Below are 25,998 nucleotides of genomic sequence, written 5' to 3' on the forward strand. Positions count from 1 at the left end.
GTCTTCAGTGACTTCAGGTGTTATATCTTTTGGTAGCCAAGCATCATCCGCTAAGCAGCCTTTTAAATATGTCATATGGTTTCTTTCCTGGAAGTCCCCCAATGGACATCTACTGGGCTTATAACAAACTTCAGAAGATGACTGAGCAAGCCTCCAGTACCAGTAACAGTGCCAAGCATGCCACTGGCGTTCACTGAATGTTTGTCCAGTACCAGTAACAGTGCCAAGCATGCCATTGGCGTTCACTGAATGTTTGTTCAATGAGTGAAATTTCTGCCTGATCGGGCCCTTGCTCACCTCTCCTAAGCCATCCATCCTACTCCTGCAATGCATCTGCCAATTCAAGAAATGTCACAGGATCTTGCTTTCCTTAAAGGCTTCAGCTTGGACACACTGACTCTCGTCTTGTCTGGTTAACATCAACTTGCTTTCACGTCAAACACCATTTCCTCCAAGAGGCCTGCAGTGATGCAGCCATCTATGGGGCCCCTCTTCTGACTGCTTTGCAGTTCCTAGTACCACAGTAGACAGAAGAAAACAAGAAATTGTCCTTTGTCCTATGTTCAATACATATTTATTTCAAACTTAAATCAGGAAAACCACTGGCATGATAAAGACAGAATATTTTACTTATTTATTTAAAATATCTAATATATGTAGATGATAGAAACGACAAGACATCAAAGTGGTGTAGAATGAAAACTTAATCCCTGGGGTCTAATGCCAGATGTGACTTTTGCAGCATTCCTTTAAATATTCTCTCAGGGACAACCTTTAAGTGCACATATCACATGTGTTCAATTAATATTACTTTGATGAATATTTTTATGAATAAGTCACTCTGTGGTGGGTACAGACTTGAAACTATTAATTGTAAAGGGGTGGAGTTTAGCCTATGAGTCAGGTCACAGCTTAATGACCTCATTTGGAGGCACTACAGAGATAAATAGCTCACTGGAAGCCAGACCCATGCTCTCTGCTACATATTCCTGTTGACAAGCCACATGGAGCTACTCTGATGGAGCCAGAGCCCTGGAGCTGGAGGAGCCCCGTGGACACCAGTGCAAGTGCTGAGATGCTTCCACTGCCATTGGATCCACAAGACTTTCCACCCACTGGCCTGTGATCTTCCTGCATTCGGTGTCATTGCATGTGTTGTGTAAATCTGAAGAGGACTTTATAGATTGGTATCGGACATATGGGCTAATATCGGACTTATGGACTTGATCTGGACTGCACTGGGATGTTTTCTTAATATACAATTACTCTTTTTATATAAAGCTCTGAGGTAGTTAGTTTATTGTGCCAACCTGGCCAATAAACATATGTGGGGTTAATTAAAGGGTGGAGGGATAAATGGCTCAGTGAGCCTCACCTTTCTTGTTCTCAGGTCTCTTGCTTTCTGATGGTTAGACCAGGGTGTAGCTGCCTTAGCAGTTCCCTGCTTCAGCTGGCAAGGCTGACTTCCTGCAAGGCTGACTTCCTGCAAGACATCCCCAAGGAGAACCCCGATGCACCCTGGGTGCTGGAGCAGCCGTGTGGAGACCCCTGTCAGTGCTGAGATGCTTACACATTCACTGACTCGGCTTTCCTCCTGCAGTCAGCATCACTGTGTGTGTTTTGTGAGATGGAGGAGGATTTTGTGGCGTGGTGTCAGACAGATGGGCTAATGTTGGACTTGTAGGCTTGGGCAGCACTGGGTTGGGATGTTTTCTTGATGTGCACTTAAAAACTCTCTCTTATACATGAATTTCTGTGGATGTGTTTCTCTAAAGTACCCAGACTATTACAAACTCTTTCCTATACATATAAGTCTCCCTGGATTTGTTTCTCTAGTCTACCTGGACTAACATACACTCTTATAAACTCATTGTGAATGCTTTCAAAGTCAACTCAGAAATACACACACACACACTGTGTATAACAGGGTATAAAAAAGGCTTATCTAGACAACAAAGGGTAAAAAAAATTTAGTCAGCTCAGAAAAAAAGAAAACCATATTGATTCTTTTTGTCTTTGTTTATAGCTCTGGATCAGAATTTAAGCATGGATATAGCGTGTCATCCAACACCTATAAAGAAATGAGACTTCTTTAATGAGGTAACCAAGGAGTGTTTCTTTCCCCGAAAGGGAGAGTTCCATTTTTAGCCTTTTCTGAAGCCGTAGACGCTACCTGATGAGATAGAAACCACTCAGGTTATTAATTGGGGAAGCAGATGCATTCGCCAGAAGAGTTGAGGGGACAGTCCGGACTGCTTCACTGGTGCGACACCCATGGGCCTAGACAATGAGGACAACTCCAGTTTGCCTGGCTTCTCAATTCTGACCTGAGACACCATCACCAATCACTGCTATTCGTTCCTTACTGCGCTTCCTTGGCTTCTCCGGAAGCAGCCTGCCCCTCCTTTGAGCTGATTCAAAATGCACAGGATAGGTCACTTGTGATCAAAGAAAGGAAATAAAAATGACAACCAACCAACCAGTCAACTAATTGCTGTGAGCTGACAGTCACCCCATGTGTGTCACACAGTACAATAGGGCTCCATAAGGTTTTCAATGACTGATTTTTTTTTTTAAGTAGATCACCAGCCTTCCTTTAGGGTCTCTGGGTGCACTGGGACCGCTCTCCTTTCAGTTAGCAACGGAGCACATCAATTTTCTGCACCCTCAAGGGCCTCTGAGAAAGGTTCACACCTTGAACATCTAGGGTAACTGTACGCTGACTCTGCGGCTCCTTGGCAGTGGGCAAGCATCTTCACCTGTGCGTCCTTCACTCATCAGCAACGTAAATGGCCACTCCTTCCAGCTGATTGTTAGAAGGTCAAGTGTGATTTTTCTCTGTCTTTCACACAAATCCTTTCCATGGCTGGCCCTCACAGGGACAAAGCTCCACTTTGCCCTGGAACTGCTGCTTTCTGTTATTAGGTGCTACTGCGTCCATTCCAATGCACTGTGGTCTTATGAGACCCACCAGAACTGCCCCCATACAGTTTCCAAGTCTGTACTTCTTTACAGAAGCAGAACATCTCCTCTCTCTCCTGCAGAGTCACCAGTGGGATTGAACACCCAACCTTCCAATTATCAGCTGCGTGCTTACTACTGGGCCCTTCGGCCTCCTTGCTAAATGGTTAGACAACATCAAAGCTAAAACCTGGTCGGGTGGCAGGGTCTTCCTTGATGGTCTTACTGCTGCTTGGTGCACGGTGACTCAAGAAGTGGCTCTTTGTTAAATTCCTGGCGGTACACTGACAAATCCAGCAGGCAGCCCACACAAGCAGTGAGACTGCCCACTTGGCATGGCAGGGATATTGTGGGTGAGACTCTGAGGGAGTTATGAATAGATTGTGCTTCATTCCCCACTTTCAGCCGTTCATCAGTGGAAGTATCTTGCCTCCTGGGGCAGAAATGAGGCTGCTTTGCTGACAACACCTGCACAGAGAAAATGTCAGCTTCAGAATGTGCTGGGCAGTGGGAGCATTTGCAAGACAGTGGCTCCAGAGACAGACTTGTTCCCGTGAATGTGGAAATGGCCATGGTTTCAAGGGTGGGGTTCAAGGACAGCAGTGTTCTTGACCTCAAGGAGCCATGTGTCCTGTCCACTGTGTAAGCCAAGCTTTGCCCAGTTCTCAGGTGAGAGGCTGGCTCATTCCCTCATTAGTTAGTGGTGAGCAACTCTCCTAATTAGAAGTCTTTTCGGATAACACTAGATTTCTGAACCTATAAACTATGGGTATTACCTGACTCTTCAGAAAGCATCTAAGCATCTGTTCATAGGACCTGGCTTCCTCATCTGTAAAACTGGCTGTCTATGCTCATGTAAAATAATACCCAGGCATGAATGCCTCATATGCTCTTAGAACTATGCTACGTAAGATGATAGGACACTGAATCAGAGTGGATCTTTCCTCAGTCTCTGACTGAGCCGCTAAAACCAAAGTCACAGGTGGTCTGAGCGCAGCACATGAACATGAAAATTAAAGTTGAAAATTAAACTGCTTGTCATCTATTTCAGGAAGGCATGTTCTTTGGGTGGGTCGTGTGTGGGGATCCCCTTTGGAGTACAGCACTTCCTGGAGGGGAGAGCGTTGCAGGGCTGCAATTCTGGGGGACATATGCAAAGGTCAGAGCTCCTCTCTGGAGGGAGGCTTATCTGCTTTGGTCAATATGCCCAATGGCCATGAAAGAGCTGCTGGCTTTCAACTGTCACTGCACCAAGCGTGGGGGAACAGAGACAATAGTAACCAAAGGTCCTTCATTGATTCAAAGGGGATAAGCCTCACTGACCTTACTGTCATCATGCGCTGACTTAAACATGTCAATCACATGAACATTTCAGGAGATCAGAAACAGAAACTTTGGGTGAATAGAAGGTGGGGAAGGGAAATGGCTGCCTTTTGGATGGGACTAAAGGAGGTGTGATTGGCAGCAGTGTAGCGTGTTTTTGTTGATGCGAGGCTGCCGAAGAGTTGATTCTGATTCATGGCAACCATATGTGGAAGAACAGATGCTGTGTCAAATGAATCTTTCTTTACATCTTAAAAAAAAAACCCTTAAGTTTATATTAATATTTGAAACAGAGTTAAAGAGTAAAATATAGTCTGCCTAACCATAATTTTAGGGCTATATGTACAGGTCTAATACAAGTATGCATAAGGCTTGTATTATTCAATTTGTAGGGCAACAAATTCAGAGATTCTTAGCAGTACAAAAAGTAATAAGGTAGTAGTCACTACTAAAACCAGACTAAATACATAAGCTGTAGTTTAAAAAATCAGTGCTTTATAACTCTGAGGTGGATGACACACTTGGCTTAAATAACAGTTTATGACATATTTCATGATATATTTAGCTATTGTTTAAGGGGAGAAAGATTCAAGAAGGCAGCATTCGAAAAAGATCTCATTGATCATTACTATGAAACAAATCAAGTCCCAACATCTCCCTTCATAAACCAGCTTGTATGTCTCTACATAAATCCGGGTTCCTAAATCCGGGAACTTCCTTTACATCTGTGTTCTTTTCCTTGCTGGCTTTGGGAAAGGTACTTAATCTTTCCGTGGTCAAATTTCCTATAAAACAAGAATGACCAATGAGTGGAAATGCAAGGAAAAAAAGGTAACTGACACATGCAGGTCCACCAAATACTGAGTGCTGTTATGAATCATATAAAATGTATTTAAGGAGAAAATGATCACATTCTATTGGGTGTAAAATAAACATGGTTTGTGAAGCAATGTCACACCATATGCATACTTGACACTAATAGAAATTTGACTTATTTCTAAAGAGCATCAGAATTTCCAAAGAAAGTTATGGGCAGAAAGATGAGCTATGCATATTTAGCTGGTGAGTCAAAGTTAAGCACTCAGCCACGAATGGACAAGTCAGTGGTTGGAATCCACCAGTGGGTCCAGAGAGGAAGACCCGGCAAGCTGCCTCACAATGATGATGGGAACGATAGCATCAGCAATGAGAACGACCCCCGATAAATCAAGTTCTATGTCACATGGGGCTGCTAGACGTCAGACGAGGCTTCATGGCAACTACTGACAATAACAATTTATGCAATGTAGTATATAGCTATCCAATGTAGACTATAAGTGCACTGCATACATTGTATACATGCATGTAGTATATTGCACACAAGTATGTATCCATATGCATATATGTATTTATCTAAATATCTATTTGTATGATCATCTGAGCCCTGTTGGCACTGTCTGGTAAGCACTGGACTGCTAAATGCAAGGTCAGCAGATTAAACCCAGTAACCAGTCCATGGGAGAAAGATGAGGGTCTCCACCCCCATAAAGATTTACAAAACCTCAGAAATGCTAGAGGGTAGTTATCGACTCGATGACAGAGGGTAGCCATACGATAAGCAGGTTTGGCCCTGCTGCCACCTAGCTGATAGTGATTTATAGATAGATCAGGTAGAGTAGTTTTGTTTCATAGGGCTCTCAAGGTTATAATCCTCATGGAAGCAGATTGCCCAACTTTCTCCCATCCTGGCGGGTAGGTTCAAACAACTGACCGTGCGTTTAACAACTAAGTGCTTAGCTACCATATCCCCTGTGCTCTTTCTATTACAAAAGGAGGGAAACACAACATGGAGGGTCAGTTGTGCACTTGTCAGTCTTTCGATGCCTTTAACCATCCATTTCCAGAGAAGTGCACTGTGGTGGAGATTGTCAGGTTTCTTTGACGTGAGTCTGCATTGACGAGGACATGCTGATTTTTGCTTCTGATCTGGGGCTTTCTTCTGGACTCCGAGCCAGAGACCTGGGCTGCCAAGACCTTGAGTTCAGGAGTTTGCAGACGTCAGCGATCGCTTGAGAAAAGGCTTTAAATGCCTCGTTGTGTGACGATTGGATCCCTTTAAAAGAAGCTCAAACTTCAAGTACAAGTTTGCTGAAACTGTTACAGGATTGAATAAGCTGTCACCTGTAATACTATTCTGAAATCACTTCCTCTGATGAAATTATTTGCTCTGATTCAGAAAACTCAAGCTATAATGTAGAAAACCCTGAAAGAATGTCTAGGAATCTCTTCCCTCTCCTCCCTTAATATTAACTTTATATTTTCTGAATGACAATAGTCTTGAATTTAATTCAACAAGTATTTATCAGTCCTTACTACCTATCAGGCACCGTTGTAGGGGTGGGGCTGACATAGTTGATTTTGATTTTTAGTATCTATGATAGTTTTGTTGTATAAAGTTTCTGTGATCACTGACATGGTGATTAGTGAATTCTGGCTTCTAGAGGAAATTCAGGGCCAGGTACATGTGGGCCTCTAGTTACAACAATTTCATCAACTAATTAACACATAATCTTGTTTGGTATGGGTTCCTCTTTCAAGACACCTAATTAAAACATGCTACTGATTCATTAACATTGATCTCGCAACCATCACCACCCAAACAAAGCTTGTGTAATACAATGCATTGGCTCTACAAAGCATGCCTGTCTTCTGCTTAGAAACATTAGGTGGCACTTCAGCACTACACAGGGGGCCCATTTTAAACAGTGCAAGCACCAAAAAAGAGCACAAAGGTGTGAAACACGTGCACTAAATAGACCATGAAAAGAACACTCGCGCTCTTGTTCTTGGATGCAAGGGGAAAGCAAAGACAGCGCATCACCTTATTGGCTCTGAATGAGTGACTCAAACTTCTCCCCACCCCCTCCCTGTGTGCAAAGGGCTGTGCTCCTATTTGCTTTGGGTGGGGAGGTGTCACAAGTGGATTTTAATGAATAGAAATATAAAATCTACGCAAATATAAAATCTCCAAAAATGTAGACTGACTACAACAGTTAACAGAATAGAACAGAGGCCAGCAAACGTTTAACTATTTTTGGCTTTGCATGCCATGTACACAACACCCAGCGTTGCAGCCACAGACAATATATAAACAAATGGAATGGTTGTGTTTAAAATAGGTGTTTGTTTGTTTCATCTTTTCATGCACTGTTTTAAATGAATTGTCTTTTGGATTAACAAAAAACAATCCCCAATTCAAAAGGTAGCCCCTGTTTTTTCCCCCATAAAGGAACCCTGGTGGCAGGTGGTTATGTGCTCAGCTGTTAAGTGAAAAGTTGGTTGTTTGAACCCACTAGCTGTTCCTCAGGAGAAAGCTGTGGCGTCAGCTTCCATAGAGATTACAACCTTGGAAACCCTATGGGGCAGTTCTACCCTGTCCTATGGGTCACTGTGACTATTCTTTCTGATAGCCAGGCACCATCTAATTTCTTCACCACACTTTGCTATTGCCCTCATATCTTCAGTGGTCTGTCCAGAATGGTGATATCAAGTCAGGCCATGTTATAGGAACTAAATGTTCTTAGATTAGGGCTAGGATTAAATGTGAACCCCAAGTCCATCATATACGTATAGTTTATATATGTCCCTGGTTCATCTTAGAGGCAGCATTATCATTTTACTGGAGATCATTTAAATCACCCTCAAGGCACAAAGTAATTCTCTTTATAGGATCAGTAGCTTAGCTAATGGTACAGAATTTACAATACTGTTGAGAAAAGGAAATTATCCATGTATAAGCTAGATTTTTAACCAAAATATGTCAATTGTTGACTTGCACAGATCAAAAGCTGAAGTGACTGGACACGGTTCACATACACACCAAGGACTAGGGACAGGGCAAACCTTTTAGTCACACTCATTCACAAGGCACACCAAGCAAGACAGCGAAGAGAACGTGAAAAATTGTAACTATATGGTAGTCCAGGCCATCATACATCGGGCACCCTTAAAGGGAGAGATTCAAACCAATTCCCGTCATCTGCTTCTTCTCACACCAGGACATTCCTGCCTTGAGCCCCAGGGAGTATTTCCTTCTCTTACATCTGATACAGCAGAGTTTAAAGTCAAGTCCAGCTTGCCTTCGAAGGGTTTCCAAATCATATCCTCCTGGTGTGGCTATGAAAGGTATTGCGTGCCTCAAAAGGTCAGAATCAAAAGTCCCAGTTGTCTATAGCCAGCGACCTGGATTTCTGAGATCTGGATAGAAATCAGGTCAAAAGTATCCAATTAGGAACCCAGTACCAGGCATAGTCTTCCCTTGGCATCTACATGAGCAATGTTGAGCAATTTTCCCAACGGCTGGTGTCCCCAGCCAGTGTATCCACCAACAGATGTATAATTTCCTTCTCTGAGACAAGCAGGCCCCTTCTCCCCTTGACTTGAATCTCCAATGGAGTTCATATATCACTCTTGAAAGACAGTTGACTTGGGGTGACCACTGAACAATGTTATATGGCAGGAACTGACTGGACTTCTCTCTCTCCCCCTAGCCTGAGAAATTGGTTTCAACTGAGGCGAGGCCTCCTCCCTTAACATAGTTTTTAAGATGTCCAGTTGAGGGGCTGGTATTCTGTTCACAGACACTAGGCAGACTCACTAGCTCATTGCTTGGGAGACTGGATTGGAAGAACAGAAGTCTGCCTTTGTCCTGGCGTTTCTCCTTATAGTAGTGGACGCATACAATATATTCCTTTTGCAATTAACTTCACTCAGGACAGTGTTTTCCAGGTGCATCCATGTCATGAGGTGTTTCATCCCTGTTTTTCAGGGATGCATAGCATTCCATCATGTGTATGCCCCAGGGGTGCTTTATCCATCGTACTGCTGGGCAGCAGGGCTATTTTCAGGCTCCGGGTATTGTGAACTACACTGAACAATGAACAAGGGAGAGCGTACGTGTTTGTGTTGCGTCTCTTACTTCTTTGGTGTATATGCCTAGCAGACAGATAGATTGCTGGGCCATCGACCCATACAAGTTTAAGGTTTTGGTGCACATTGTCAAATTAATATTACCTTTCTGGAAGAAAATTTAAATTCTCATAGCTGTGTATAAGAATGTCTATCTCATGTCATTTCTCCTGAACTTGATACTTTCTTAACACAATCTTTTACACATTTCTTAACCTTACATATTATTTTTGCTGTGATTCTGGATGCCCAGTGATGCTAGGCTTTTTTTCTTTTCATGTTGCTTCACCATTTCCTTCTTGCGAATTCATTTTGCCTCCTTTCTATTGAATGTTCGCCTCTGTCAAAAGCTACTCAGAAGCGACCTTCATAGTGTTCGACTCGACTAATCCAGCGCTGCTGGTTTCAGTTATGCTGTTCCCAATCAACAACAACAGAACCACTGTTTTCACATCAATTTCACAAATGAAAAACAAAACAAACCTCAGGCATTTTATGCATGAGGTGGACATTACACCTAGAAAAATCACTCTAGCACTATCCCCAAACAGGAGACGGCACCTGGGGAGTCTCCTTCTAGCAAGGGGCCCTGTGGGTACAAGGATTAAATGTCCTGCTGCTAACCAAATGGCTGAGTTGGACCTACTCACTCATTAGCTTCCCAGCACGATCTGGTGGTCAGCTTGCTTAACGGAACGGTGGCAGGTCTCCTCTGCCACACTGGTCACTGTGAGTGGAAATCTAAGTCAAGGGCACCTAACACAGGAACAGTCTTTGATCAGGAACTCCAGCAGATATAAGAGTCATTTGATCTTGCTCACGGGCCTCTCCAATTCAGATACAAAGTTCACCTCCACGGGAACTGAGGAGCTTTGCCGGGGTCTGGTTTTGTCCTCGTCCCAGTGCTTCCAGCGCTCAACTGCGCAAACAGACGGTGACACAGGGCTAGGGGGAGGAGAGGGGGTCTTGACACCACAGAGAATGATGTCACGCCTTGACCCATTCGGGTCTGAGGCATGAGGACACTTAGAACCCCGTTTCGGTCGGGATTGGTTTTCCTTTGCGTACATACATCCCACTGTGGCTAGGAAGGAAAGCTGTCTGTCACAGGTGTTAAACAATGGGTGGCGGTTGACTCTGCAAGTGCGGCTTCCACGCTGGGTGTGGTGTCGGGTGCACCCGCGGAAAGCCCTTCTTTGGCACACTTCCGTCACTTAACAGGGAGGCTTGGAGAGGCACAGATCTGCCTGCCAGCAATGCTACTTGGGCTTTCTCTCTCTTCCTTCCACAGCCACTGGCAGAAGTTACCATTCTTCAGCTAGCGGAGCTGCTTTCCAAAATCTTTTGGCAGAGGCTCCCAGAGATTTGTTGTTTTTTTTTTGTTCCTTCCTAATTTAGAAACCAACTTCAAAGGGGTGGTGGGGGGGGGCCAAAACAGAACCAAAACTTGATAAAAACCGATGTGAGAAGAAATTACCTATGATTGAATAATTTTACATTTCTTTAAGGGCTTTTGATCTTCCACAATCAATTAAATTTGATGAGATCATCTTTACGGGGAAAAGTAAACACAATTGTGGGCCTCCCCTCAACCCCGCCATCAAGATCCGAAATGTTCTGTCATCTGTCTACTAAAGAAGCAACACATAATACAAACTCAAGGTTTTATTACAGTCAATTGGAAGTTAAATTAACACCGTTTCTGGGTGGTGAAGGAAAGCGTGCAACAAAGCTAAGTCATGACTTCTGTGACTAAGCAGAAGAGTGAAGCGTGTTCAGGGTGACATTTAAATGGTTACATGATTTTAATTATTCTTTTTATAAGAAGCGGCTTTGTGATAGCTATTCAAGGAAGCGAGACCTGGGCCTGCTGTGGAATTTGCAGTTGAATTAGTGCTTTGTTTCCTGCTTTTGGCAATTTTAAGGAAACAAATGGAAATGGGTTTAAGAACTTATAAAAATCTACCACCTACCGAAAGAATGTAAAAGGCAAGGAGGCTAAACACTTAAAAAAAGTGAGGAAAAAGAGAGGGAGGGAGGGGGCAGGAAGGAAAGACAGGCACACGCACATTGTACCTATTTGTGAGAGAGCAAGCGAAGTCAGGAGTGATTGTGGAGAGCAGGCCGAGAGCCCAGTCCATGCCCAGCCCTCATTTGTTTTTGGCTGCCAGGGGTTTCCGGCTGATCTTTTTCGATTTGTCATTATTCTTCTTTGGTGGTTCTGGGTTTGCCTGCATGTGTCTGCCGTAGAGGCTGAAAAGAGAGAGAGAAGAAACCATGAGCTACTTCACGCACACCAGATAAGCTTCTGTTGGCAGAGCTTTAAACAATACATCCATCTCCAGAATAGTCAGTGAAGCTAAAACAGAAACAAAGAAAAAGTCAGTTCTCTTTTCTCGGGGTAATACACTATATTTAAGAGTATGAAAATTTCTCACACACACACACACACACACACACACACACACACACCACGCCATGAAGTCCATTTCTGGACAAGTCTCCAGGAATTTCCCACTTGCTGGACAGGGTGTGAAAACCGCACTGGCGAGAGCTCGGTGAGGGTGAGAACCAGGAGCGCGCGCCCCAGCTGCTTCGTGCTGCAGCTCCAAAGGCAATGAGTGTTTACATCGACAGTGACAAAAATCGGGTTGAACTGCAGAGATAGAGTGTCCATTTAGTGAAAAGTGAGCATCCTGCCTGGCCTGAAAGCCCGGGGGCTGGATAATGTGACAAAGAGCAATGGTGTCAGCCGGCTCTGGCTGCTCACACATGATGGATGATGCTGGGATGCTACAACACATCAATGCCACATTCATAAGTACCGCTGATTACATGTTGACAAAGTACCCTACAATTACAGTGCCTGGTCTTCGGCAGGGCTAAGGTAGCTCCATGGCTGAGAGCATTTAACTGAACATCAGATATTAATTAATTGATAATTTATGAGTCATTCTGATGAAACTAAATTAAAAGCCACCTCATGTACACACAGCTCAGCTTCAACGCTGCTTATGTTTTAACTGTCACGGAGAGAGCTCTGTGGGTGTCCCAGTAGCTTCTCTAGAGCAAAGGCATTATCTGACGCTGTCTGTTGCAATTGCCTGGTGCACACTAAACAGGTGTTGATACAAAGACTAATTTCCCTGTACAATATATTCCTTATTGCTATCCCCTCAAGGAGCTGACCCCTTTCTTGATTCTGACATTCTGCCAGGTGGACTGGTGGCCATACACAATGAGCCATTCTTTGATGTCTACCAGTACTCTAGATGACAGCGCCACCTTGGCTGACAGGCTGAGCGGAGGGTGTGGTATATGAAATTGTCAGGCACAGTGATAGGGAAAGTGAGACACTAGCGTTTGTTTTGGTAAGTCACACGTCCATTTTCTCCAGAGTCTTCCAAGTGTCTCCTTCAAGGCCGAACTAACAAGGTCAACTAGCAACAATGATTAAGACAGGTCTCTGTTCTCGAGCACCACCCAGATTGTCATACTGAAGGGGACGTGAGTGTGGGCAGGGCTTCTAGAACAAAGAGATGTGGAAAGAAAAGACCTGGTGAACTATTTCTGAAAAATTAGCCAATGAATATTATAGATCATAAGAGACTCATCAGCTATCGTGCTGAAAGATTAGTCCCTCCACCCCGCACCCCCCCCAAGGTTGGAAGGCACTACACAGTGGTTGTGACAAATGCAGGTAACGTGAAGGCATTGCCTGGCCTTCTGGCAAAAGACATCATGAGTTGAAGCCAACTCGCCAGCGTCTACCAGCAAACACCACCGCTTGTTTCTCAGCGTGTCGCACCGTGGTAGTTGGTGTGTTGTTGTGATGCTGTAGGCTATGTCACTAATATTTCAGATAGCATCAGGGTCACTCAAAGGGAACAGGTTTCAGCAGAGTTTCCAGAGGAAGAACACACTACGGAGAAGAAAAAAGCTGCCCACTGCAGAGGAAGTGGCCACTGAAAACCCGCTGGACAGCATTGCAACAGGATCAGCGACTGAAAACCTCATGAACAGAAGCAGAAGATTGTCAGAGAGAGTGCCAGAAGGTGAGCCCCACAGGTCAAGAGGCACACACACAATAGGACTGAACAGGTGTCGATACAAAGACTAATTTCCCTGTACAACATACTCCTTATTGCTATCCCGTCAACGAATTGACACCTTTCTTGGCTCTGACATTTTGTCAGGTGAAGTGGCGGTCAGGCACAACGAGGCCCTCTCAGAGTAGAGTGGACCATAATGATGTGCAGCAAAGCTTCAGGGACCTTCATTTGCTGATGGGGCAGGACTCCAAATGAGAAAAAGTAGTTGCAAACATCAATTAGTAATTGGAATTTGGAATGTACGAAATATGAATCCAGGAACACTGGAAGTCATTAAAAATGAAATAGAGCAACACATCAATATTCTAAGTGTCAGTAAGCTTTAATGGACTGGTATTGGCCATTTTGAACTAGGAACTCTTATAATTTACTCTGCTAGGAATGACAGAGTGAGGAATGACACTGCATTCATCATCACAAACGATATTCCCTGCTCTTTCTTGACATACAACACTTCCTTGATAGGATCTTTGTATGTCTATCTGCATATAAGGAAATACAATTAATACAACGATTATTCAAATGTATGCACCAACCACTAAAGCTAGTGATGTAGAAATGGAAGAATTCTACCAATGTCTTCAGTCTGAAAAAGACCAAACATGCAATCAAAAAATCGGGTGTTGGTGATAGAAATGAAGCTGGAGAGTGCATGGCAGCATTTTGGATGGCCAACAACTTGTTCACAGCCAATGCCTTTTTTCAACCACACAAAAGGCAATCATACATGTGGACTTCTTCAGGTGGAACACAGAAATCAAACTGACTACATCTATGATATCATCAGCTAAAAAGAGACCAGAGGCTCATATTTAAATCCAGTTTGAAGTTGAAGAAAATGAAAAGAAGTCCACAAGAGCCAAGAGACAACCTTGACGACCTACCACCTGCATTTCAAGAACAGACATGATGCATTAAACACGAATGACCGAAGACCTGATGAGCTGTGGGATGATGTCAAGAACATGATCCACGAAGAAAGAAAATGGTCATCAAAAATACAGGAAAGAAAGAACAGATGAAAGTGTGCGTCAGAAGGGACTCTGAAACGTGCTCGTAACGGTAGAGTAGGGAAGGCAAATGGGAGAAATGGTGACGTTAAACAGCCGCATAGAAAGCTTTCAAGGGGCAGCCGGAGAAGACAAAGTAACATATGCTAATGAAATGTGCAAAGACCTATAGTCAGAAAACCAAAAAAGAACATGCTCAGCATATTTAAAATGATAGAACTAAAGAAAAAAATAGAGTTTTGGGTTGCAACATTCTTTGGGAAAAATATTAAATAATGGAGGAGACATCAAAAGACAATGGAAAAAATAGAGTTTCGGGTTCCCATTCTATGGAAAAAATATTAAATGGTGGAGGAAACATCAAAAGAGAATGGAAAAAATACACAGAATTGCTGTACCACAGAGAAGTACTTGACACCCAACCATTTCAGGAGGTAGTCATAACCAATGGTACTGAAGGGAAAAAAATCTACGCAGCAGTGAAAACATTAGCCAAAGGAAGGGTACGGGAATTGATGGAAGACCACATGAAGTGTTTCAAAAAGCTGATGAAGCACTGGAAGGACTCAATCATCTATGACAAGAAATTTGGAAGACTGCTACTTGGCTAACTGACCGGAAGGGAGCAAGCTGCATATCCATTCAGGTGACCCAACAGAATGCGTATATCACCATTGATATCATATGCAAGTAAAATTTTTCTGAACATTATCGAACAATGGTTGCAGCAGTACATTGACAGGGAGCTGCCAAAGGTTCAGGCCAAGAGGACATGGAACAAGGAATATCATTGCCCATGCCAGGTGGATCTTGGCTGAAAGCAGAGAAACCAGAAAGATGTTTACTGGTGTTTCATTGCCTAGGCAAAGGCATTCTACTGTGTGGATCATAAAAACTACAGACTTGAGAAGAAGGAGAATTCCAGAACTCTTCATTGTGCTCACACAACTTGTACATGGGTCAAGAGGCAGTTGTACAAACAGAAAAGGGAATCGTGCATGGCTTAAAACCAAGAAAAGGACGCATCGGGGTTGAGTTCTCTCATCTTATTCAATCTGTGTGCTTAGCAAATACTCGGAGAAGGTGGACTACTTGAAGAATGCGGCATCAGGATTGGAGGAAGGAGTCCTGGTGGCATAGTGGCGACACACTGGGTTGCTAGCTATAAGGTCAGCAGTTCAAAATCACCAGCTTCTCCGCAGGAGAAAGAAGGGTTTGGTTTAGTACTGCACAGATCACGCAACCTTGCCTGCTGAAAGTGAGGAGGCCTGGAAGCACTTGCAGATGAAGATCAAGGATTGCAGCCTACAGTATGCATGGCAACTGTCTGGTCAATGAAGCACAAGAATCTATCTTTCTTTCTAGTGTTTTCTGCTTTCAGCCAAATGTAAAGAAAACCCAAATCCTCAAACTGGACCACTATGAACATCATGGCAAATGGAGAAAAGGCTGGAGTTGTCTAGTATTTTGTTCTGGCTGGGATCCACGCTCCATGCTCCTGGAAGCAACAGACCACGTATCAAATGACACATTGCAGGAGGTAAATCGGCTACACAAGATCTCTTTAAAGTACTGAACAGCACGGAGGTTACTTTGAAGATTTAGGGGGACCTGACTTCATCATGGTATTTTCAATTGCCTTAGGTGCAGGTTGAAGATGGATATTGAATAAGGAAGACCAAAGAAAAATCGATGCATTTGAGTTATGGTGTTGGTGAAGAATACTCAAAGTACCATAGCCTGTCAAAAGCACAAAGAGACCGGTCTAGGAAGAAGTACAGCCTGAATGCTTCTTGGAGGCAAGGGCAGAGGGACTTCATCTTCAGTACTCTGGACATGGTAGCAGGAGAGACCAGTCCCTGGAGGACATCATGCTTGGTGAAGCAGAGGGGCAGTGAACAAGAGGAAGACCCTCAACAAGATACATTGACACCGCAGCGGCTGCAACAATGGGCTCAAACAAGAACAATTGTGCAGACGGCACCGGGCCAAGGGCAGTTCCATTCTGTTGTACAGAGGTCACGAAACATCGGCATCAACTCATGGTCACCCAGCAACAAGAGCAACAACTGATGTCAAGGAGTCTAAAGTCCGGAGTGTGAAGGCCACGGCAGGCAAACCTCTAAGTGCCATCAGGCAAAGGGACAAGGTAGTGTCCTGGGACATTAGAGTCTGCAAGTGGGCTCTCCATTTCCGTCTAGATGTATGCACTTAGAGGATTTGCCCTGTCAGTCTTTGCCCTGCTTCCTGACAGTACCCCAATGGTACCATCAGCCTTTTCCCTGTCCTCACCAGAGAACCTCCTCCTTCCCCAGGAGAACCTGCAGTTCAGACAACCCGATAGACCCGCATATGCTTTCAGAGCCGACAATTGTGAAGGGCCTCAAGCCCCATCACTTGCATATCTAGGTCTTCCTCTGCTGTTTTCACACCCTTATCAGGTGGCCCTGGGTCTCAGGGAAAGAATCGTTGTTTCAAGAGTAGAAAAGTTCTGCCAGTCACAATTTTACTGCAGTTGTGTCCCTAATCACGTGGCCTTTCCTTTCAGCATCTCTCCCATACACACTAGTTCGGTGGAGGCAAACTTGAGCCCACATAGATTCACCGGTTAAATTCTTCTCCGTACTCACACATGCTGACACACATTTCCGTCTGCTCGCCTTGCCCTCCCCTCCTCCTTTATTCAAGGCACTCCCTCCATACGTGCGGCTCAATACTGCTTTAATTTGGAGGACGACAGTTCCCAAATTCCTCTGAGTTGGAATAAAGCAAGGGTCGGACTATGAGCTTGCATCCACAAAAAAGCCTACCATCTCGGTGTGCTCAGCTCTTAAGCTTTCTCATAGCTTCCTGTCTCCTTCCTTTTCCAACTGGGTGGCCCAAATAGCTTGTCCTCCATGACGAGCCGCCACATTGACAGTTTGAGTCCAACCATTGGGAGTGGAGAAAGAACTGGTCATTTGCTTTTGTAAGGATTACAACCAAGAAAACCCGATGGAGTCATTCTACTCTGTAAGCCCTGGGGTCCCCATGGGTTGGGTTTAATACAAGTCAAAGGGTTTGCTCTAAAAGGGAAACAAATACAAATGTCTTCCTCGGAGCTCACGGAAACTACCAGGATGACAAGCATCTGCAGAAATAACACTGCACACATTCCATGCACATGGGAATAAATGATGGAGTCCGGCCATAAATACATGTAGTCAACAATGGATTGGCAAGTCAGAAATCAGAGAACGGTGGAAGAAAAGTTACACTTGACAAAGATCCTCTGTTTGCTACGCACTGAATGAGCTGAGAGTGAGGTGGGTCAAGGGAAGATTCAACAGAAGAGGTGGGTGTGTGCCTGGCCCCTGCAGGTGGGTCTACAGGGCTGTCATTTCTAAAAGGAGTGCAAAAGCCACCCAGAAACTCAGTAGAGCGCCCCTCTCCTTTCAAGCTAGAACTGGAACATTGCAAGGTTTAATCCCTACCTTTTAATGTTCGGACCCCACTCTACTGGGATTAGACTTCCTAAGGCTACAGAGAAAATCACAACAGAGGGTCCACTGGGGACTGCGGCTCTGGACATGATGTTTAACCCTACATTTGTTACTTCATTATCAGCCACCCTCACCCTACCATGCCTTGATTTCCTCATCTGTAAAACAAGGGTGGTATTTCCTGACAGAGTGGTTGTGGAAGTGATAGAAGCCCTGCAGCCAGGCAAGCCTACTGGAAGTAGCCAGTGATGCTCGGTGAAAAACTGGACTTCCATAGCTTAGCATTAGCGTGTGAGATAAAGGTAACTACATGGTTTCCTTACACCTTAAGGGCTTCTTCTTCCCCCTGGAAAAAATCAACACACTATTGGGGTGTCCTGATGGCAGTGTGGTTAAAGCCCTTCATTGCTAAACCCAAGTGTGGCCATTGGAACGCACCAGTTGATCTTTGGGGTAGGATGCGTCCGTCTGCTTCTGTAAAGAGTTCCAGCCGTGGACTTAGAGCAGCGCTACTGTCCTACAGGGCTGCTCTGAGTCGGCATCGACTGGATGGCAGGGAGTTTATTCCCGGTGAACACTGAATCTCCAAACAGAAAGGCTTGAGTCCTCTTTGAAAACAGCAGATGAGGATGAGCTAAATGCATCGCCCCACTTCTTCAGTGAGTCATCGGCAGAGCAGGGATGGCGCTGTGGTCCACTGTGCAAGCCTTCCAACTCCTCCAGCTGGCTGGGCAGAGGGTCATCGGCAAGGCACAGGGCGCCTGTTCCCATTTAATGACGTGACTGGCCCCAGTTCCTGGCTCTACCAGCTATTAGTTACAGAATCTGTCTTTGGGAAGTATGGTAGACAGAAGAGGAATGAAGGCCACCAAAGAAATCCACATGGAGTCCCCAGACCCTGTGAATGGCTTACATGATAAAAGGCACTCTCTAGATGTGATTAAGATCTTGAGGTGTGTGTGTGTGTGGGGGGGCTATCCTGGATTATCCAGATGGATCCGACGGACTCACAAGGATCTTTATAAGAGGAAGGCAGGGGTACCAAAGGCAGAGTGATTTCCAGATGCTACGCTCCTGGCTAGATCTGAAGATGGAGGAAGGAGCCCCAAGCTGAGGCAGCAGGCAGCCTCTCGGAGCTGGGAAGGCCTGGAGACAGAGCCTTGAGCCTCCAGAAGGAATGCTGTCCTGATGACGCATGTGTCTGACTTTCTCGTGTCCAGAACTGTAGGCCAGCCTGGTACTGTTGGAAGCCATGAACGTGGTGGGAATCTGTTAGAGCAGCACAAGGGAATGCATGTCGTGAGTGAGTCTCTCTGGGTCGGACCGGTCAGCTCAGGTGAGGAGAGGAGAGAATAAGTTCACCTTCAGCAAAAAGGGAACAGGTATGCTTCTGGAGTAGGAGATCACTGAAGGAATGAAGGAAAAGTGGGGTGCTGTTCCTACCAGAAGAAGAAAGCTGGGGCAGGCAAAGCAGTGGCTGTCTATCCAGTTAGACTGGAAGGTATTTCACAGCTTCAATGATTCCTGCAAGCCCCCAAGACACCAAGGCTTATGGCCCACACACCGCCTTCAGGGCAGCCTTCCGCCAGTTTGACTGCCTGCCTTTTCTGCTCTCACGACTTGCCCTTTTCCTCCCTGGAGCTTGGTGAATTCAGCATCTCTCACTTGCTTAGCCAGCTCTTTCCCACTCACTGCCCTTGAGAAAGCCCCAGACATCTCAGGGACCCTGGCACAAGTGTCACCTTCAAGACAGCAGGTCTTTCTGTGCTCAGGTCTCACCTGTCTGCCCAACAACGGATTCCTGGATCACCTTTACAGGACTCCATGCACCTCTGACACCCCACCCCTCCCCACTTGGCCTGGTCTTGAATGACTTGTGATCCCAGGAAAGTTACTAACCAGCTACACGTTCCTTTTATTTTTTGTCTGCACACCGAGGATGGCCATCCCCACCAGCTACCTTGCAGGGTTCGGCCGAGGACGGAATTCGACATGTCAACCACTTGGCGTAGGCTGGCTCACAGAGGTGCTGCCAACAGGGCTACTACCTCCTGTAACATCTGTAAGCTCTGTGCCTAGAGTAGTTGGGCAGTGAGTTTGTTCCATTTTCCACTGGCTGCCCGCCACACACCCTGAGCAGCCTGGAAGGCGGCTCTGCTCATCCTGCTCCGCAGAGCAAGCCCCCTCACCGAGAGCTGCCCAGGGAGCACTGCTGTCCGGCTGAGTCAGGCAGAGAGGCTATTGACAAAGGGAATCTGCTGGCTCAAGGTCACCCATAAGGCAGCAGTTCCTGGTAGGAAAATGTTCAACCCAGAAAATGGACCTGGAGGTCCAGGGACCTCGAAAATCTTCTTTCCTGTAAAACTTGAGGTCCACAGAAGAAAACTGGGAGATGACTAAGGAGGGGGTGAAAACCAACAAAGAGCACTCGGAGTGACAAGAAAGGATCGGCTGCTCTCAGGAGTCTGATGAACAGGCTCAGGCTGGAAAGAAAAATGAAAAACAGAGCGCTGCCTTCGGCAGCCCTCAACCGTGGGAGGTGGGGGGAGTGCTGCTGGGCCCAAAGTAGAGTCACCGTGGACTCTGCCCTGAGCAGCCACTCGACGGGTCCCTGATGAAAACCATTCTGGGCAGAAAGGTTAGGGGATGATTTCTCAGACTGCCCAGCGCACCATGCTGATCATTCGAGAGGCAGGTTGTTAAAAGCCTGCCATTGTGAGCTCCAAAGAACTGGACCTCCCGCCTGCTCATATGCTGCGGAAGGTGAAGCTGGAGGAAATTAAAACAGGTCTGCGAGAGCCAAAATACAAGGGGGCTTCAAACAGTTCAGGGTACAAATGGGCTTTTCCCAGCAACATATGATGTTCCCTCGTACAACCTTGACTAAATCCTACCTCAGTGTCGACACCATCTGAAGAACAGATTCGATGCACTGAATACCCATGACGGGAGACCAGACAAACGAGGGAGGACATCATACACAAGCCGAGGAAAAAGGTCGTTAAAAAGACAAGGAAGAAAGGCAACATAGCGCAACGGATGTCTGAAGGGTCTAGGAAATTTGCTCTTAAATGTCAACTAGCAAAAGAGAGTGGAAGAAATAAAAGAGTTAAAAGAGCTGAACGGAAGATTTCAAAGGGTGTCTTTCAAAGAAGACAAAGGTGAGGATTAGACTGAAATGTGCAAAAACCTCCAGTTAGGCAACCCAAAGGGAACAGTATGTTCATCATTTCTCAAGCTGAAAGAACTGAGGAAGGAATTCAAGCCTTGAGCTGCAATACTGAATAATTCTAAGGGTAAAATATTGAACAATGAAGGAAGTCTCCAAAGAAGACAGAAGGAATACACCGTCACTGTACCAGAGGAATAGAGGAATCAACTGCTCCTCAACCATTTTAGAAGGGAGCGTACGAACAGGAACTGATGATATTAAAGGAAGAATTCCAACAGGCTTCACTGAAGGTACTGACAAAAAACAAGGCTCAAGGGAATTATGGAACACTAATTGAGATGTTTCAACAAATGGAGACCAGTCCAAAAATACTCATTCACCTATGCTAAGTTATCAGGGATACTGCTATATAGCCAACTAGCTGGAAGAGATCCATATTTATGCCCATTCCAAAGAAAGATGATCCAACAGAATGAAAATCATTGAACAATATCATTCGTATCACAAGCAGGTAAAATTTTGCTGAAGATAATTAAAAACGTGCTATCTTGACAGGGAGCTGCCAGAAATGCAATCCAGACTCAGAAGAAGATGTGAAACGAGAACATCACCCATGTCAAATGGATCGTGGTTGAAGCAGGGAATATCGGTATTTTATTGTCTATGCAAGGACATAAGACCGCATGGATCATAACAAACTCTGGATACACTGCAAAGAATCTGTATGTAGACCAAGAGAGAGTTTCTTGAACAGAACAAGGGAAACACCATGGTCTAAAATCGGGAAAGGCGTGTTTTAGGTTTGCACTCTTGTACCAAATGTATTCAATCTGTATGCTAGAAGCAAATAACCCAAGCAGCTGGACTATATGAAGAACGAAGTGGCATCAAGCAGGGAGGCCAACTCAGAAACAAGCCACAGTATGCAGATGGACATCCATTCCTTGCTGCAAGGGAAGCGTCCTTGGAGTTATTACTGATGACGATCAAAGACAACAGCCTTCAATACAGATTAGACCTTTATTACAAAAAGAAAGCAAAACCCATCACAACTGCGACAATAAGCAACATCAGTGATAAACTGAGAAGATACTGAAGTTGTCAAACATTTACTTGGATTCACACTGCCTGACCATGGAAGCAGCAGGGAATACAGGAAGTGACGTAGGACATTTGGCCAATGTGCAAAAAAAAAAAAAAAAAAAAAGGACATTTTTAAAAGAAGTATTTAAAAATAAGGGTGCCACTTTGAAGGCTAAAGTGGACCTCACACAAGCCAAGGTCTTTTCAATCACCTCATGTGCATGTGAAAACTGGACAAGCAAAAAGTTAAATTCCCGAAACTCGGTGATTTGCATTACGGAGGTGGACAAGAGGACTGCATATATCATGGACTGCCAGAAGACTGAGCAAAACTGTCTGAATGCTCTTCAGAAATGAGCATGACAAGAACTTGTCTTCCAGAGTTTGGACATGTCATCATGAGGGACTAGACTCTGGGAAAGGGCTTTGGGCTTGGTGAAGGAGAGGGTCAGAAACTAAAGAAGCAGACCCGCCGTGAGATAGACTCACACACAGTGGCTGCAGCAGTGGGTTACAACATACAAGGACTGTGTGGGTGGCAGAGGGATTGGCAGTGCTTTGTTCTGTGGTACCCAGAGTTCCTATGAGTGTGAACCGGTTAGGTGGTACTGAGGCAGTGAGTTTATTGTGCCAACCTGGCCAATAAACATGTGGGGTTAGTTGAAGGGCAGAGGGATAAATGGTTCAGTGATCCTTGTCTTTCGAGTTCTCGGGTCTCTGGCTTTCTGATGGTCGGACCAGGGTGCAGCTGCCTTAGCTAGTTCCCTGCTTTAGCTGGCAAGGCTCACTTCCTGCAAGACATCCTTGAGGAAGCCAAATGGACCTACCCTGATGCATCCCTGGGTGCTGGAGTAGCCGTGTGGAGACCCCTGCCAGCACTGAGATATTTACACATTCACTGACTTGGCTTTCCTCCTGCAGTCGGCATCATAGTGTGTGTTTTGTGAGATGGAGGAGGACTTTGTGGATTGGTGTTGGACATATATAGTGTTGGACTTGTGGGCTTGGGCAGCACTGGGTTGGGATGTTTTTTGGATGTGCACTTAGCCTTTATATAAAACTCTCTCTTATATATGAGTTTCTGTGGATTTGTTTCTTTAAAGTACCCAGACGAACACAACTTCCCTCCTCCAGTGTATCATACATAAGAGGAGACTTCAGGAAGTTCATAGAAAAATAGAATGAAAAGATAAAGAGATTTTCTCATGAACTTTTAGAGGTCCCCTCATATATATGAGCGATGGAGACTCTCTCCTTGGATTATGCACAGAAAACAGCATCTATCAGCCCACTGGATCCAGTATCCAGCATAGAAGGGACACAGGACATACACAGAAGATGCCTTCCCTGGGCCAATTTCACCATAAAAGTAAGACTGGAACAATGGCAGGCAGTATGAAGTGCAGAAAAGAACAGTGATCGAAAACCAAGATGATGTTAGTAGTGATTTCACCACCAATTAGCTGCATGCCCTGTAATTAGTTCTAGTATCTCCAATATCTCACCTGGAAAATCTGGACATGCTTGACACTGTCGACCTCTCAGGAACTTTGGTAATTAGACTGGGTTGACTCTTTCAAGTGCTTTTAAAAATAAGGTACGACAGAAATGGGAGGTGTGAGATCAGGCACGTTCCTGCCAGCTGGTGCCCCTGTTGGTCTTCCTGCTTTCGCGGGTCTGTCTTAACCACTGACTAGAATACTCGCCCAGCCCCTTTGTGCCAGCCAAATCTCCTGCCGACTTTCAAGACTCACAATCCTTGCTTGCTCCTTCCAGGCGTGGTAGTCACCTAATCTGGTGTCAATTTAAGGATTAAGAGTGCAGGGGTGGAGTCTAGGCTGTCATTCTGGAGATAGCCAATGAGACTTCTGTGTGGGCATGGCCTTCTCCTGAGAATTCTGGGAAATCTGGTACTTCCTCCTTGGAGGTGGAAGACACCTCTCTCTGCTACTCACTGGGAGACATTGCAGAAGACAAGCCACATGGACGCAACCAGACCTCGGAAGCCGGAGAAGCCACAGAGAGACCCCTGCCAGCACTGAGATGCTTACAACGCCACTGGACCCAAAGACTTTCTACCCACTGGCTTGTGATTGTCCGCATTTAGCTTCATTGCATTTGTTTTGTGAGTCTGAAGAGGACTTTATAGATTGGTATCCGACATATGGACTAATATCAGAATTATGGGCCTGTTCTGGACTGGGGTGTTTTCTCAGTGTTTAATTGCTCTTGTATATAAATCTCTTTCTTATACACATAGGTGTGTCAATGGGTTTGTTTCTCTAGTCTACCCAGACTAACACACCAGGCAACCCTGATTTCTGCTTTTGCAACACACTTGGACTAACCAGGATCTACTGGTTAGGTCCTTGAGACGACATGAATAACCCCTGCTCTTGGATTAGTATTTCTAAGCATGTCATGTCATGACACTACCATTGTGGCTAGTACTCGACATCCTTCACTGTCCACTTCTCATTGTGACAACAATCCGATGGGGTAGGTGCTATTAACAGCCCCATTTCTCAGGTGGAGAAACTGCTGTGTACCAAGTTTAAGGCCAGGATGAACTCACATGACAGTTATTCCAGGGTCCAGACTCAACGCAGTAAGCTACTCTGCCTCCCAGAGCCTTGCGTTTCTTTGGTATTGTTTACTAAGACCAGGATTGTCTTGAGGGTGGAGACTGTGGGCTCAACTTCTTTTGTGTTCCACATACTCGAGGCACTGCTAGAAACACATTGTGTACTATGTAAATATTGCGTTTCAGAATGCCAGGTGTGTGAGCGGTACAATATGCTCTTCTTCAGTCATTTGCTCGTGTCATGTGCCTCCCTCCTGTTGTGTTGGGTGTTTCCATGGGAAGTCCTTGTACCGACCGAGATGAGAACTAATTTTAAAAGCTAAGTGTATGGCCAGTAAACAAGGGAGAGAAATAATTTTGTTTATAATCTGTAATTTTAGGGTAGGAGAGCTAAATTTAAAATCTCCACAAATAAATCTGAGGACAAAGTGTGAAGCCTAGATTATTAATAAGCATTTGCCATATCTTTATGTATTCTATCTGGCAGTTCGGAGGTGCTGGTGACAGAACCGTGGCACATAAGTTACTGAGTCTTAAAGAAGGCAAGAATGGACGGTTGGTTACCCTATTCCCGGGAGAAGTTTCATTCATTCAAAAGGCTATGGTTTTTTTCAAGTCAATCTCAGAGAGAGGACTCCAAGCAGTTCACGAGTGGCTGTACATGCCACATTCCTCTCCCTTAGAATCCTCTCCGACCCTCACCCCCAACACACAATGCACAAACGCAGTGTAAACTTCCACGTGCAAACGACATCCATCTAAACAACCCAGCGGAACTGGGAGCTGACTTAAAAGACAGACATCCAGCTATGTAAAAATAGAAAATATAAGGCAGCTTAAAAAACCATATCCCATCCATTCTAGATTTGCTCTCTGCCCCACTGGAGGGTAGAAACGAGGGTCCTGGCAGAGCCAAACTAACATTATCATGCACAGAGGATGCTCATTAAACTTCATCATCCTGTCTGCTTGAATGATGCTTTTACTTAATAAGAATTCCTCGAGCCGTTGCAAGGATATTAGGCAAGGTCTTTGGTTATATGTCAGAGGTCCCAGCTGTCACCAGCAGGCATGCCGCTCAGGAGGGATGCTCCCCCAGGGCTGCGCAAGGGCTGTACGGCTCTCACAGAATACACGCAGAGAAAGAGCTGTAGCTGCAACTGGCTTCCCCGCTTAAGCATTTCAGGAAAGAGGCGATCCTTTTCAATTAAACTGCAGAGCGCTAAACGTGGCAATGTCCAAAGTGCACTCAAAAGCGGGAAGGAAACAAGGCAGGGTCACTGGGGAGTTTCCACACACAGAGACTTCATCACCCTGGAGTGAT

The 25,998-nt window shown here is 45.1% G+C and overlaps 1 protein-coding gene across 1 annotated transcript in view; it reads right to left on the bottom strand.

Moving 5' to 3' along the window:
* Window positions 1-10,881: 10,881 nt before the first annotated feature.
* Window positions 10,882-25,998, bottom strand: part of RSU1 (Ras suppressor protein 1) — a 220,632-nt gene continuing 205,515 nt past the window's right edge. The window contains exon 9 of the mRNA XM_004712614.3: window positions 10,882-11,484. Coding sequence (XP_004712671.3) covers window positions 11,382-11,484 — 103 coding nt within the window. The 3' untranslated portion in view covers window positions 10,882-11,381. The remainder of the gene's footprint in view (window positions 11,485-25,998) is intronic.

Source organism: Echinops telfairi, unplaced genomic scaffold, assembly GCF_000313985.2.
Source record: "Echinops telfairi isolate 266 unplaced genomic scaffold, ASM31398v2 ScPeMD7_7473;HRSCAF=8511, whole genome shotgun sequence".
NCBI classification, from domain to species: domain Eukaryota; kingdom Metazoa; phylum Chordata; class Mammalia; order Afrosoricida; family Tenrecidae; genus Echinops; species Echinops telfairi.